General features: G+C 61.5%; 1 protein-coding gene and 1 long non-coding RNA gene across 2 annotated transcripts; both read right to left on the reverse strand.

Annotated features, from left to right (window-relative positions):
• Positions 1–2,743: 2,743 nt before the first annotated feature.
• Positions 2,744–4,521, reverse strand: LOC142603634 (uncharacterized). Its single transcript, XR_012837530.1, has 3 exons — positions 4,064–4,521; positions 3,080–3,306; positions 2,744–2,977 (listed from the first exon to the last, which is right to left on the reverse strand). It is a non-coding gene; the product is annotated as an uncharacterized LOC142603634 (long non-coding RNA).
• A 4,294-nt stretch (positions 4,522–8,815) lies between these two features.
• LOC104635351 (C-signal) lies at positions 8,816–14,054 on the reverse strand. The gene is made up of 6 exons (XM_075765194.1): positions 13,871–14,054; positions 11,721–11,772; positions 10,655–10,845; positions 10,160–10,318; positions 9,767–9,877; positions 8,816–9,095 (listed from the first exon to the last, which is right to left on the reverse strand). Exons 1-6 carry the CDS (start codon positions 14,015–14,017, stop codon positions 8,982–8,984), a joined length of 774 nt encoding a protein of 257 aa, XP_075621309.1. The 5' UTR covers positions 14,018–14,054; the 3' UTR covers positions 8,816–8,981.
• Positions 14,055–14,961: the final 907 nt, after the last annotated feature.

Genomic DNA, 14,961 nt, shown 5'->3' on the forward strand with positions numbered 1-14,961 from the left:
CCGGCCTTCAGCAGACGATCCCTCCCCTCCAAGGAAAACAACAAAGAAACTGCTGGGATGGGGATTAAGGAAACGAAACCGGCTGCGCGGGGTAAGCAAGGATAGGAAGTGGCTGTAATCATCTCCTGTCCCCGCTGGCCTGCAGCTCTCCCAGCCCGGATCCCGCAGCAGGGCACATATAAACCCAGGGGGAAATCACATGCTGGAGAGTGTGTGGGACAACCGGGAGGTTTCCGAGTGACCCCTGGTCCTGGGAAAGGGAACGGGCACCCGGTGACCCTCTGTGCACCCAAGCCTGGCGCTTCCATGCTCGGCTCCATCCCTGCGGAGGATGCAGGGAGACCTCCCGGCACCACAAGCTGCACCCTGCTCCTGGAGCTGGCTCTGTGAGATGGCATCTCAGGAGCTTTGCCCTCATCCCATGCCTCTTCTGCCTGTCCTGCGCTGCTGCTCCACACTGGTCCCCGCTGGGAAGGGTGTCCCTGGAGGAAAGCGGTGACAGCCAAACAGCCAGAGCAGGGGTAAAACCTGTTGTTAAAAGCCTCTGGTGGGGCAGGGGTAGCAGAGGGGGGGAAGTGCCAATAGCACAGATCCCACCGCATCCTCCCCACCCGGGCAATGCTCCCCGGACCCTTAGGACAGGGTGGGAGCAGGCCGATCCTGGCCCTCCGCACGCCAAGCCCTCTCACATGCCTCTAGCACACGTGTGGATGCCACCAGCACCGGGCCGTGGCTCCAGCCGGTCTCTCCTGTATCTGTCACATGCCCTGGCACGCCGGGGCCAGCTCCGTCGACATGTGCGAGTCCTGTATCCTCCTGCCGGGGATGAGTCAGGCTTCCCTCCGACACCCAGCCGGGGCGGCAGTGTCACCGGCCGGCGTTTGCCTCCCGAGCGGCACAGAGCGGGTGGACGCCAGGCTGGGGCATGGCTGGGAAGGGCTCGCGCAGCTCTCTGCTTTCCATCCCGCTCCGAGCCATCTGCAGCAGCACGGAAGGCGCTGGAGGCTGGAGCTGGCTGCCAGGAAGCTCTCCTTGGCTCGGCTCCACCGGGCCGGCTTCCTTCCCCTCCACCCCACAGGCACGTCATGGCTCAGCGTGGCGGGGGGAGAGGGGGGTCAAGCCCTAAGCAAGCCCCCAGCCCCCTCCAGAGGGTCTAGCGTGGGGGGGGGATGGCCACGGTGCTGCTAAGGAACCCCTGTGTTTGCAGAGTTTTGGGGTGCTGGGGTGTCTCCTGGGGTGCCAGCTCACAGGAGAGGGGGGGTCCCCTGGATTTGGGACCACTGGGGGCAGAGGCTGGGGCTGGAAGGAGAAGCCAGCCCTCTTTATAGCTGCACATCGCCCAGAGATGCCGAGCTGGCGCTGGACTCGTGGGGTGGTGGGGTGGGCACCAGCTGCCCGCTGCCGCCCTGCCCCTGCGCAGCAGTTTCCCCTGTGGGAACCAGCGGTCTGACCCCTCGAGAGGGTCCCCAGCCGAGCCGCCCTGAGGGCAGCACCCCTGGCCCTTCCCGGGCTGGGGGGGGCACAGCAGACACCCCTGGCCACATCCAGCTCCCCCTGCCCTCCCATTGCTCCCAGCCCTTGCTTTCTGCTCCACCTTCCCCACACATCCCAGAAGAGCTCTCCCTCTCCAGAGACGGGTCTGTTCCCTTTGCTTCCAACTTTTCCGGGGTGCGTAAAGAGCCTCGAGGCTCCTTTTCGGATCTCCCCCCCCCCCCCCCATTTGCATCCCCCCTCGCTGCGCCCAGGGCTGGGAGCGGGTTGGCGCTGCGTGAGCACACTAACAAGCAGCGCGCTGGAGCTGTTGGGAAGGAGCGATGTTCCCGGATGGTATGCAGCCCTGACAGCACTGGCTCAGCTTTAAAGGGTAACTTTATCCTGTAATAACAAACAAGAGGAGCCAAGTTCCTCCCCAGCGTCACTTCCCTGGCTCCGAGGAGAGGGACACAGGGGAGAGCGCTCGTTGAAATGAGCTTGGATCCTTGTTTTTGCTCTCACTGGGTCTCGGTCCACTCCCTAGAGCCGACAAGGGGGGAAGGATGCTCGGGGGGAGCAGGGCTGGGACCTGGGTGGGCATCCTGGCCGCGTCACTTTGCGTCCCTGGCGGAGGCTGCGACGCAAACCACGCGGCTGGAGAGGATGGGCTGGGTACCTGCTGGTCTGCAGGAACACCCCTGAAGCCCCTGCGCCGCTCCCCACGTTTGCACAGATGCATTTGGGTGCTGAGGTGCTGGGGACCAAGGGGACGACCCATCTAGCGAGCCCCATCCTGCCGGCGAGCAGCAGGAAGGCTGCCCCAGCCTGTGGCCTGCCCCGGGCGGCTTTACCCCCACCCTCCATCCCCGTGGCCCCCGTGCACGCTCACGGTGCTGGACAGGCACGCCGGCACCTCGGCGCGGTGCCAGCTCCGGGTGAAGCCTCCCGGGAACTTGTTCTGCAAGAGCTGGCAATTCAGGCCCAGCCGGTGCCAGGGGACGGGCACGGAGAGGCTGACCTGCACCAACCCCCGGCGGGACCCTTCGGAGCAGGACTGGGGCTCGCTCCGGCAGCATCAGCCCTTTTGCCGGCACCACCAGGGACAAAGACACGGGCAGGAGCTGGCGGGGGCGGAAGGACAAGCACCTTGCTGCAACGCACGCCTGCACACCCCTGCGCGGAGTTCAGGCGACAGCACGGCTCGCTCCGCTCCCAAACGGGGGTTTTTTGGGGAAGATCCGCGTGCGCGGCCGTGCCAGCACCCCAGGGCGAACCGCTGGTTTATGCCGGGGGTGCACATGGGGCACCGGGGCGTGTGATGGGCACGTCAACGAATGCCGGGTATTTGCAGGAGACGTGGAGCATCTCTGCATCACCCCGGCGGGCTGGGTGACCTACCTCTGCTCCTGCATGGACAGGGTGCTCAGGAAAGGTGTCCCGCGGTGGTCATCACCAGGGAGGACGCAGCCCCAGCCAGTGCTGACAGCACACTGAGCTCCTGTCCCTGCCAGACAAGAACGGGGGGGACAATTTGGCAGAGTTCAGTTGCAGGAGAAGACAATGATCTGGAGAAGGTGGCCAAGATGTCCGTCTGATTTCCGCTTACCCAAGGAGCAGCAGGTAGCACCTCTGGAGACCCTGGGGTTCAATTAAACCCCGGCTCATCAAATGAAGCCAGTGAAGTGCTGCAATTTTCTTCCCCGAGATGGATTTCCTCCCAACGGTTTATTAGGTATTCGGGTTAAATCTGTGGTGCAAAGCTGCCACCTCCATGGTGTCCCCCCAGCAGACCCGGGGGGTTTCCAGAGGGAGCAGCAGGCAGGATCCGACCAGCTGAAAGGGGGAAGAGAGAGCAAGGAGGGGATCGTCGGCACCTCCAGGACCTCCTCTCCACCCTGAGAGGTGACAGTGCCAGCGTCTGCCCTTGGCAAGAGTGACTGTGGGAGACCCGTGGGAGACAACACGACCCGGGGGAGACCTGCCGGGGGGTGCTGCCGGTCCCCCGGGAGGTAAAGCCTGCAGCCAGCTCCCAGCACCAAACCGTCCTCCCAGGGCGGCCGTGGCTGAGCAGAGAGCGGCAGGCCAGGCAGCAACGAGTTAAAAGCTCGAGGTGGGACTCGGTGAGCTGCTTCCTCCCGGCTAACAATAACACAGCGGAGGGAGAAGGGATGCAAAGGATTCTGCAGGGCCAGATAGCCATGGAGCAACCCCGGCCCCACGGCTGCGGCGGTGCCGGAGGAAGCCTCGGGACATTATCTGCTGGCCCCATTCGGCTTCCTTGGCAGCCCTTGTGCCGCAGGACCGGGACGTGCTTCCTCCTGAGCCGCGTTTCTCATGCACCCAGGCTGGGTGCCGGTCCTTTGGTGGCAGCCCTGGGCCCCAGCACCCTCCCAGCACCGCGTCCCCCAGAGACCTGCAGGTGCCTGGATGATCCAGCCCTCCCAGCGTCTGCCTACCCCATCGCTGGTGGCTCTGGGAGCAGTCACACGGGGCTCTGAGCCACGGGACCGCAGTGCCACCCAGCATGGAGATGTCCCCACCGTCACCATCCTGCTGCCCCGTCCCCCCATGCCACGGACAGTGCCCCCACCTTGGCAGAATGAAGAGCTGTTTTGGCTGGAAGAAGACCCTGGCTGAGGGGATCTCCAGGTCTTGGCTCAGGTCCCTGCAGTTCTGGTTGCCCTTTGCTGCTGGTCCTTCCCTGGCCAGCGAAGGTCTGCTGCTGGACCCGGAGCTGCTGCTGGACCCGGAGCTGCTGCTGGACCTGGACCTGTCGCAGCCAGCTGTCCTGGCCACACTGGCCGGTGTCCCAGCGCTTCCTTGCACGCTGGCTGCTTGTGACCTGCCTCCTGCTCCACCTCCGCAGCCACATCTGTGTCACGGGAGCAGCCCTTTTCCGTTCCCAGTCTCCCCCTTTGACCCTCTCCTCCTGGAGCCGGGCTTTGCCTTTCATGGGGGCTCTGCCTGGTGCTGTTTGCCCCACTTGGGCGTGGGAGGTTGCCTCTCAAAACGGGTCTTGCCCTGATCTGGCATGTCCTGCCAGGACTCCCCGTGTCCTCCCCACTCGTGTCCTGGCCCACAGACCAGGACACCAGCGTGACCCCAGCTCCTGGTGCGACAAGTCTACTGGTCTGAAAGAAGGCAGCTGGTGGAAGGCTCTGGAAAACACGGGCCTTTCCCACCACTGAAGAGCTGCCGGGCTCCCCAGAGCAGACATATGTTTGCCCCCAGATGCTACTGTGGCTCCCCAGGGGCTGAGCTGCTCTGGGTGACAACCTCCCCACCCACGGTCCCTGGAAGTCCCCAGCCAGGTTCCCGTGCCCTTGTGCAGCCCCTGCCATGAAAGGTCCCCAAGGGCTTCTCCAGCTCTTCCCCCTGCAGCGGTGACCTGTTATGGGACAGGCAATGTGCTGATCCGGTTGGGACCTGTCCCACAGCTTCCAAATAGAGACAGACCAGCTGCTAAAAGCAGATCGGCTCTAAATCATCCTTGCTCTGTCCCAGCTTGCCCACGGCTCCCAGGGAGCTGCTGGATGGCCAGGTGGAGGTGGCATTTCGAGTGTCTCCTGGAGCACTGTGCTGCAGCCCCGTGAAAGGGTCCTGCACCCAGGGAGGAATAACCCCAAGCACCAGTACAGGTTGGGGGTGACCTGCTGGGAAGCAGCGCTGCGGAGAAGGACCTGGGAGTCCTGGTGGACAACAAGCTCTCCATGACCAGCAGTGTGCCCTCGTGGCCAAGAAGGCCGATTGTACCTGGGGTGAATTAAGAAGACTGGCCAGCAGGTCGAGGGAGGTTCTCCTCCCCCTCTGCTCTGCCCTAGTGAGGCCACATCTGGAGTTCTGTGTCCAGGTCTGGGCTCCCCAGTTCCAGACAGACAGGGAACTGCTGGGGAGAGTCCAGCCGAGGGCTGTGAGGATGAGGAGGGGCCTGGAGCATCTCTGGTATGAGGAAAGGCTGAGAGAGCTGGGGCTGGTTAGCCTGGAGAAGAGAAGGCTGAGAGGGGATCTCATCAACACTTATCAATATCTAAAGGGTGGGTGTCTAGAGGAAGGGGCCAGACTCTTCTCAGTGGTGCCCAGTGACAGGACAAGGGGCAACGGGCACAAGCTGGAACATGGGAAGTTCCATCTGAACATGAGGAAAAACTTCTTCCCTCTGAGGGTGACCGAGCCCTGGGACAGGCTGCCCAGAGAGGTGGTGGAGTCTCCTTCTCTGGAGAGATTCCAAACCCACCTGGACGCCGTCCTGTGTGACCTGCTGTGGGTGATGCTGCTCTAGCAGGGGGCTGGACGAGATGATCTCCAGAGGTCCCTGCCAACCCCGACCAGTCTGTGAATCTGTGAAAGGACACAGGGCACGGTGCTCAGGGCTGCGTGTTCCCATCACGGTGGGCAGGGGGGGACACGCTGAGGTCTGACACTGCCCAGAGCCCGGAGATAAGCCTGACACAAAGGGCAAAGCCAGCAAAAGGGAGCCAGCGAGGCAGGAAACATCAGGCAGGAGAGGAAACAGGGAGATAATCAGCTGCATGAGCACAAACACCCGGAACTCGTGCAAAGGAAAAGCCGACAGCATGCGGCAAGCATTTGAGCCAGGAGACCTGCCCATCTGGCCCCTCACTGAGGTTTCTTGAGGAACATGTGTCCTGGAGCACCTTAAGATGCTCAGGCATCCCTGGCCACCAAATTACCATGGCCGGCATGGTCCCTGGCAGCTCAGCTCCACACACGTCCGTGCTCCCTGGGATGAGCCTTGTTTTGGGGGGGTAGGATGGGCTCCTGGGGAGCAGCTGGCCTCACTCGCGATGGCAAAGCACTCACCGAGGGCAATTCCCACCTGCAGAGGTCCAGGCTGGGTGGCACTGCCCCAGTCTCCTGTTGGCTTGAAAAATGGGATCAACTGACCTGCTGCCACTTGGCTCTGCACGGCAATCCAGCTGCTGTCCCAGCACCCGAAGGGAAGACCACTCTGCTGGGCTTCCTACAGCCTGATGCTCACAGTGCTTCAACGTCCAGCAGCCCCTCGAGGTTTGTTGGCATCCCTAGCACCTGGGCATCTAGTAATGCCAGAGTGGAGTTCACCTCCGGAGCTTCCCGTTCCACCTCCCATCACCTTTGGGCACACAGGGCCACCCACGTCTGGGGTGACCTGCCCACGCCGTGATGTCCCAGTTCCCAGGGGCCTGGAGGGATGCTCACAGATTTATCAGCCTCCCGAGCTCAGCCAAAATCTGCTGCCACAGCAGGTGGGCAAGCGTCCTGTGTCACCAGTGCTGCAGACTATCAACCAAGCTGGTGGAGCTTGTCCCAGCTTTCAGCAGTCCCATTTCTCCCCACGTTCACCGGGGAGCAGCTGCATCCATCTCATGGGCTGGCAGTGATGGTGGGGGGTTATAAGCTGCCTGCAAGCGACGGTGGGATCCCTAGCATAGCTCATCTCTGGGATCCAGCACCTGGCATGGGGCAGAAGGGAGAGACATGGAGATAGATGGGGACGGAGCCAGCCCGTGGTGGCTGGCCAGGCTGCGGCTGGTTTGTGTGGAGGAACTGGGACAGGAGAACCTCTGCCAAGGGGCAGAAACGGCGCTTGGTGGAGGGTTGTCCATGTCTCTGAGCCAGCGCTGGGCTGAGCACAGCTATACAGCTGCAGGATCAGGCCCTTCCTTCACCCATGCTCCTGTCCCTCAACCATTCCTCACCAGGGATTCCTCCCCTCCTGCTGCCACCGCAGCGCTGACAAATGCCCGGGGAGGTGCCCAGGTAGCGCTGACTCCTCTGGCCACAGCTGTGAGCTGGGAAAATCAAGAGCAAAGATGAGCAAGCATTTGGGTGGGAAATCAGGTGGCTGGGAAGAGCCCGGGTGGTTCAGAGCTTCCCCGAGGATGAAGCAGCCCCTGGCCAGGACAGCAGCACTGCTCCCCATCCCCAGCATGCCCAGAACAGAAGCAGGACCCAGGTAGCCCAGCTCCTGCGACTGCTCCAGAAAGGATCTGCCCCTCCATTATGGAAAGTGCCTGCAGAGCAAGGGGACCCCCTCTCCAGCTGGGGATGCTCCCAGCACCCCTCAACTTCACAGGGAGGTCTTGCCTCTCCTCCTATCCCTGGCTGGCCGCCTGAGCTGCTTGGGACCCCCAAGAAGGGGGTCCAAGGAGCCAGGGTCTGTCAGCGTTGCTACCTCCAGCCATGGGCACCCTGTCCCCAAGCCCAGGCTGGCACCCATATGTTGCAGACACTCCCTGCTGTTCCCTTTCCCGGCCACCAAAACGCCACTGGCTTGGGAGGAACTGGAGCTGGAGAGGAAGAAAAACTCACTGGTGCCCGTGACTCACCCGGCTGCGGGTGCCATGGCTTGTCGGAGCCTGTCGGGGCACAGCTCACCTCGGCGGGGCAGAGACATGGCCCCAGCCCCGTAGACTGTCTCGATGCTCTGTCTGCCTGGGGAGGGGGGGATGCAGCATTTGCGCTCCTGGTTGGGAAATGAGGGGGGGGTCCTGCACAGAACAGTGCATGGTCTCAAGGTCCGCAGCAAAGCTGGTGCTGCCAGACAAGCCCCTGCTCCAGGGCAGAGGTATGACCCCAGAAAAGGTCAGACCCAGAGGGACAGCGGTGCTTCAGCTGATCCTCCAGATGAGGAAGAGGAGGCGGTGGCCTCCGAGGGAAGGAGCGGTGGGTTTGCCTCTCCTGCAAGCCAGGTTGCTCTGCCCACCTGAGACTAGGCATGGCTTTGAAGGAGCCTCGGCTCCTTTTCCCCAGATCCCCCCAAGAGGCTCTTTCCAGAAATGGCAGAACCTTCCTGGGAAAACCCAGCATCACCCCAAAGTCCTTTTCTTTGGGGGTGTTACCACCTCCTGGGCAACTTCATGCAGGCCAGGGCTGCCCGACCCACACAGCAGCCCAGAGGTTCTCACCCTCTCCACCCTGCAGAAGTGCCATTCCCACGCTGTGCTCCCCCCTGGGACCGCGTTTCCCCCACCCAGGGGCACCGTGCCCAGTTGGGGCTCCAGTGGGAAGGGCTGGCCTGGGATCGCAGAACTGGACTGCGGTGCCACCGGTCCTCCCGTTCCAGCCCCGAGGCTGCTCCCAAGGACGCCGTGTCCAGCCCAAAAGATTGCAGCAAAGACACCGTGCTTTGGGTGGAAGCATGGCAGAGACCGGGCAGACCTGGGAGCGGGGAGGACAGGAAGGTTTGGGGCTGGTTACCTGCCCCCCACCCCCGGGACCTCCCTGCGGCTCAGAGCGGCCGAAGGCAAGGCAGGCAGACTGCTATAAAATGCCGGGTTATTTTTTCGCAGGGGCCAGCTCCAGGCGAGAGCAGAGACGGTCTCAGGAGGGACACTGCAGCTGGGAGAAGGCACAGGTACTAATTGTCTTTATTAGCAACGTGAAGGCAGGAATCACAGGCCGCCCTGCACGCCCCGTGGAGTCCCGAGAAGGTCTCTTGCAGATTGCAGAGGGTTGAGCATCCCGGTGGCTCCAGGGCACCCGGAGAGTCCCCTGGCACTGGGTGGTCACCAAGGAATAGCTTTACCTTCCCAGTTGAGCAGGGTCCCGCTGTGTTTCTCAGAGAGGATCGGCAGTACGGACAGCAGCCCCCGCACGCTTGTGTCCACCGTCAGGTCAGCCTGCAACGGGCACCAGTGAGGAGCAGGACCGAGACCCCACCGTCCTTCCTGGCCATCCACTGGCACCAAGGGTCCTTCCACCCGGACCGAGCAGAGAGCCACGGGAGGCGGGACGGGCCCGTTATGTGGGAGGATGCTCGCGGATGGCTTGGATGGGGGTGGCTGGGCTGGGAAGCCAGCTGCAGCCTTAAACCAACAGGAGATGTAAGAGATCCCTGCTGCGAGCGGGATGCTGCGTGCGGCCTTCTCGAAACTGCAGCGTTGCAGGGACCAGCCCCACCCCAAAACAGGGATCCGGCAGGATGAGGGCAGAGCTCTCGGAGGAAGGGGGTGCAGGGTGGGATGGTGCTGCTCCTCTCCTCCCTGCTCTGTCCAATTCAGGTTCTCTGCACATCTCGAGGCTGCCCAAAGCCTTTCCTTTCCCCCGTGCCCAGGCCTCCTGCTCGCCCTGGATGCGGGCTGGTGCTACTTCCCGGGCAGCACCCACACGTTCTGCAGAGGCCCAGCACAGACACCAGCAACTCGCTGCCTGAGAGACAACTCGTTCCTGCACGGATCCCTCCTCTCGAGAGCCATCCCGGCCACTCGAGGCACCTCCCGTGCCACTGCAAGTTCACAGGCTTAGGTCCCACCCATGGGTGCCCCCCTCGACCCACTCAGCTGGAACCCACCTCCTGGCTGCCCATGTCGGTTTTCACCCAGCCGGGGTGAAGTGCCACGCAGAGGATCCCGGCTTCCCCGTAGGTCAGAGCCTGGCACTTGGTGAGCATGTTGAGGGCAGCCTGGGGGAGGAAGAAAGCGTCGGCCATGGGCAGCAGAAAGCTCCACGCGCTAGGCTCCCCTCCCATCGCTGCCTCACGGCAAGGGAGAAAAGCAATGCCAGGTCTGCAAGAGACAGTGCGTGTCTGCCCTGGGTGGGCAGCAGCGGGGCACGGAGATGCCCAGGGAGCTCGGGCAGTGATCAGCACACACAGGTCCCTCCATCTCGTCACCTCCAGTGCCGCTCTGGCAAGGGACAGCTCTGACTCCCGCTGAGCTCACGGGCAGGTCCCCAGTCCCCATACCTTGCTGCAGCGGTAGGAGATGACAGGCTTGAAGAAGGACTCGGCAGTTTTCTCGATGGACCCCATGACAGTGGAGATGTTGATGATGGCTGCCTTGTTACAACTCAGTCCCTTTTCCGTGCTCTCCCGGGCAGCTTTCTTCAGCAGGGGCAGGAACGCCTGGGGAGAAGCAACCTTGTAGGACACCTGTGCCTCAAGCCAGCACCACTTATGGCAACGGCAACCCGGCCTGCCTACAACAGGGAGGATGAGGAGGAACAGCAGGAAGCCAGGAGAGCCTGGGTGTTTTGATGAAGCGGCCCTGCCTGCTCCCAGTTAGCCCAGCACAACGTGGGGGGCTACAGAGGGCTTGGGGCACAGGCCTAGCACTGTCCCCTCCCTCCTGCAGCCCTGGGAAACTTGGCAAAGCCCTCTGAGATCTCCACCGTGACCAGGAACATTCCAGGCTACATTCTCCCTCCATGGTGAGCTCCATCCCCAGAGCTTCAACCACACCTGGGCCACCAGCATTGGTCCCACCGCATTGGTCTTGTACGTCCTTATCATCTCTTCAGCATCCACCGTCTCCAGCGATGCCGCCGGGGTGTAGATGGCAGCATTGTTTATCAGCAGGTTCAAACCCGTGCCGTTCAACTTCCCCTCCACGATCTTCGCTGCATCGGTAACGGCTGAGGGATTTGCAACATCTGCGGCAGAAGAGAACAGGGTCTGAGAGCCATGGGGACCACCCGGAGGAGCTGGGGAGAAGAAGGGAGGTGAAGATGCTGAGGACCAGCTATACATCCTGACCTGTGTGACCTTCCATCTGTGGGCACCAGATGGTGCTGTGCAACCAGCGCAGAGCACCCCAGCACCCGCAAGCCCCAACTCATCCCAAAACTGCCTCCTTCCCCGTGCACAGGGTGCCCCACGACTGGCAGCTGAAGGACCCTGCCGTGGGGCAGCCCACCAGGCAAAGCCGCTCTGGGGACAGCCCCGTGGTGGCAAAGCGCCGCTGTGACTCCCATGCTGTGTCAGGCACCAGCACTCACAGCCTCCGGTCAGCGGTCAAAGCCCACCCCTGAGGAAGCTCTGGAGAACCCAGGGCAGTCCCCTGGGGGCGGGGGGGATTGTCCTCACAGGGGCTGTGCTGGGACCTGCTGCAGGATGGCTCTGCAAGGTCCCACAGCTCTTGTCCGGGCTTTGGGCTGGTTGCACAGCGTTTCTGCAGGAGCTGCCTTCCAGGAGGAGCCCTCCCGGTCTCGCCAGGGACTTGGGATCAAGGCAGCTCAGCTGCACGGCACAACAAGGACACGGCCGCTCGGCTGGGCGAGCTGGACCCCGCCCAGGATGGGTCTCAAGAACCTCCAGGTCCCATGGCCATGTGGCAAGGAGGATCCAGGGAACGGGGTACTGGGGCCGAGACAGGCCTGGAGAAACTGGTCTTTTGGCAGCAGGACTTGGAGTTCTGAAGAACTGGATCCCCACGTAGAGTGTGAAGGCAGGGAGGGAGGGAAGGAGAAAGTGGGCAAGTGTGGCCGACAGCCACAAATTTACCAGCTCGGCAGCAGAGCGCACCTACCCAGCTTCACAAGAACCAGGTTTGGGTGTTTGGATGCCAGATCTCTCAGCTCCTACAAAAAAAGAGACGTGGAATCAATCAGCACGAGGCAGAGGTGATGCCAAGCATGACCCCAGGGCACCAGCGATGGTCCGTCCTGAGGGAAACACCTTCCAGATTTTCCTTAGCGCTTGTGAATGGCTGGTCTGGGAACCTGCCTAGGAGCTCAGGCTTCTTCTAGGCTCCACAAAGCAGCGTGCATGTGCTCAGAGCAGGACATGGCCACAACTGCAAGATACCATGGCCGCTCTCCCATGCCTATGTGCACAACCCAGCCAGAGCCACAGCAAAGGATGACGGCAAACAGTTAGGGACCAGCTCACCCGGGAAATGATGCAAACTGGCCAGGGATATGGCCAGAAGCGTCTCCCAGAAGCTGCTGGAAGCGTGACGGAGGAGGAATTGCTATGAGTGCCAACATCAGACTTGACGTTTGGGGAAGTCACATCAGGATCCAAATAGCCCAGTCCCAGGATCCGCTCTGCTCTGGACACTACGCCTCACCCACTCAAGGGAAATGAACCACTTTGCACATTTTAATTGATTATTTTCACCAAACACAGAGGATTCAGAAGCTCTTTCCAAAAAGGAAGTGTTCAACAGCGGTTCCTAGCAGCTCTTTGCTCTGAGCCTTCTTCAACCTCAGCAGGTTTTAGACAACAGAAACCAAAACACCACATCCGATGTGTCCAAAATGATTGCTTTTAGAATTAAAAACCTCTTACAAACAAGCCCACAGAGAATGCTACAGGAGAAACGTAAACTGGTGGCTTCTTGTGAGGGGACCCATCCTACCAACATGGAGGAGGAGACCTGCTGGCATGGGCTGTGGCCCACCTTCAGTTACCTCTGAGCTTCCCCACCAGACCCCATGTTCCCACACAACCCCGGGCACAGGAAATGATGGAAAATCCACGTGAATGGTTTGTGATGGCCAACAGATGTTCCTCCTCCCCTGTTTTGCCCAGCTGCTGTCCTCCACAGCCTTGCACCATCCCAGCGTGAGTCCCAGCCTCACCCCCCCCCCCCCAACACCTGATCTGGGCACAAAGGAGCAGGAGGAGCGATGTGGCACCAGCCTGGCGGAGGGTCGCTCTGCCCTTGGTCTCCTGTAGCTATGGACTTCAGGAGCAACACCCTGAAGACACTGCCCTCACCCTACCACAGCTGGACGAGGCTTAGAGAAGCATCCCCCAGTCGAGAGCAATGCGTGTGGACCACCTTGGGGGGAAACTGGCTCCAGCCCTCAAAAAGTCCTCTGATCTCATCGCTGCCCGAGTCCAGCAAGTTGTAGGGGGAAGAACGGGGCAAAAATAAGAGACCTGAGCAGGCTTTGAGCCAGGCAGCCTGGGCACCAGCCGGGCACCGCTGGGCTGGCAGCGGGGTGGATTCTCCCGGCACTGGGATCACGCCTGAGCCAAAACACCGCCGGCAGCGAGCACCCGAAGATCTCAAGGGCTTCCCAAGGCGTGACCCCTGCGCGCGGCCAAGCTGCGAGAAGACGCAGCAAACAAATCTGCCGGAGCCAGGATCTGGCAGAGGACAAACACCTCCCCGTTGGTAGCGCGGGTGGTCACAGAGGAGGAAAAACAAAGCCGGACCTAAGGAAAGCCGGAAGTACGGTGATACTTTGCTCGCGTGGTTTCCCACCGAAGCAGCACGTGTGCGTCTCTCCCGTTTCAGTGAAGCGGGAAGCAGGGGCAGCGGATCCCACAGCAGCTTTCAGACCCCACCGGTCATCGAACCCCCAGGCTTCCCACAGACTGACAACGCGTCGCAGAACCTGCCGGAGCAGCGTCGTTGCCATTCCCACCAGCTCGGCCGGCCGCAACCACCGCGTCCAACTCCGCGAGCCGGCACCGTGCCCGTGGCTCGTGGGCGAAGACTTGGCACGGCCAAGGCCGCCTCGAATAGCCCGGCGACGGGGGTTTAAGGGCAGCACGGCTCGTTCCTCACCCGCCGCACAGCGAACCCGCAGAGAACTTTTCGCACCTTTTTTTTTTTTTCCCCGCACCTCGGCGAAGCCAACCGAGCGCGTAACTAATGCCACCCGCCTGCACCCAAGGGTGCTACCGACACCCACCGCGCCTGTCCCGACACCCCGCGCCGACCTGAGCCCGCGGTCCCTCGGGGTCCCGGCACGTCGCGAAGATCCAGGCGGGTGGTCGCGGTGCCCCCAGCAGCTGTTTCACCAGCTCCAGCCCGATGCCGCGGTTGGAGCCGGTCAGCAGCACCGTACGCGCCCGCACCGCCGCCATCGCCGCCCTCCCCCGGGGCGGGACCGGCCCAGCGCCGCCTCCCCGGCCTGACCGGGAGGGGGATGTTCCAACCACGGGGGAAGGGCTCCGGGGGTGGGGTTTTTTGGGGTTTGGTTTTTTTTTTTTTTCTTTGCCAGCTAATGTTCAGTACAAACGCACCAACCGTATCCCCATCGCAGGGTCCCCGGTATCCCCCCGGGGAGGAGCGGCGGCTCACGGAGCGATGCTGGGGGGGGGGGGGGGAGGGCTGGAGGGGACCCCCACAGCTGGGGAAGAAGGCCTACAGCATGTTTGGGGTAGCACCTTTGGCACAGCAATGGGGTCTTTCCCCTGGCTTGGGGGGCGGGGAGGGAATAAACCCCAGCGTGAACCCAATTTATCAGGGAGGAACCAAACCCTTCGCAGCTGCTGTCGTTCCCCCACACACACCCCGAAATGCACCTGATTTTGGCTCTCCGTGATGATCAGACCTGATAAATTGGGTAAGTAGGCTGCAGTGTGGGGATGAAGGTGTTTGGGGGGGATTTTTCTTGTGTTTCCTTTTTTCCTTTTTTTTTTTTTTTTCTTTTTTTCCCCTCCTTCCCCCCCCCCCCCCCCCCCCCCTTTTTTTCTTCTGGATGGGCATCAGGTACCTGGTTCAACAGCTGGACCAAAAGCATGGAAAGGAATAAAGCAAGGAAAAGGTGTGGTGGCAGCTAGGGATGGGATAAATGGAGTGTGAGGGGCAAGGGAAAACAGAAAAGAGACCAGCATCAGCTGGAGGACTGTGTTTGGAGGGGATCTGCATGTACCAGCTCTGCTGCCAGCCTGGAGGCGGATGTTGATGTTTTATTTTCAATTATTATGTGGATAAACCAGATGCATAAGGAACATTAAAATCTCATTATGGTGAATGCACAACCAGAAGCTCAACGGTGAAGTAATGACTGAACAGCTCTGATTTA

The sequence above is a fragment of the Balearica regulorum genome, chromosome 13, assembly GCF_011004875.1.
Source record: "Balearica regulorum gibbericeps isolate bBalReg1 chromosome 13, bBalReg1.pri, whole genome shotgun sequence".
In the NCBI taxonomy this organism is placed as follows: domain Eukaryota; kingdom Metazoa; phylum Chordata; class Aves; order Gruiformes; family Gruidae; genus Balearica; species Balearica regulorum.

What these genes read in the sequence shown, in the direction of transcription:
- LOC104635351 (XM_075765194.1), bottom strand. Translation starts at nt 14,017, where the DNA reads ATGGCGGCGGTGCGGGCGCGTACGGTGCTGCTGACCGGCTCCAACCGC. An exon ending in GACCAATGCTGGTGGCCCAG is followed by an intron (nt 10,319 to 10,654) that starts GTGTGGTTGAAG and finishes GCTTCTCCCCAG; the next exon opens with GCGTTCCTGCCCCTGCTGAA. An exon ending in TCTCCTACCGCTGCAGCAAG is followed by an intron (nt 9,878 to 10,159) that starts GTATGGGGACTG and finishes TTCCTCCCCCAG; the next exon opens with GCTGCCCTCAACATGCTCAC.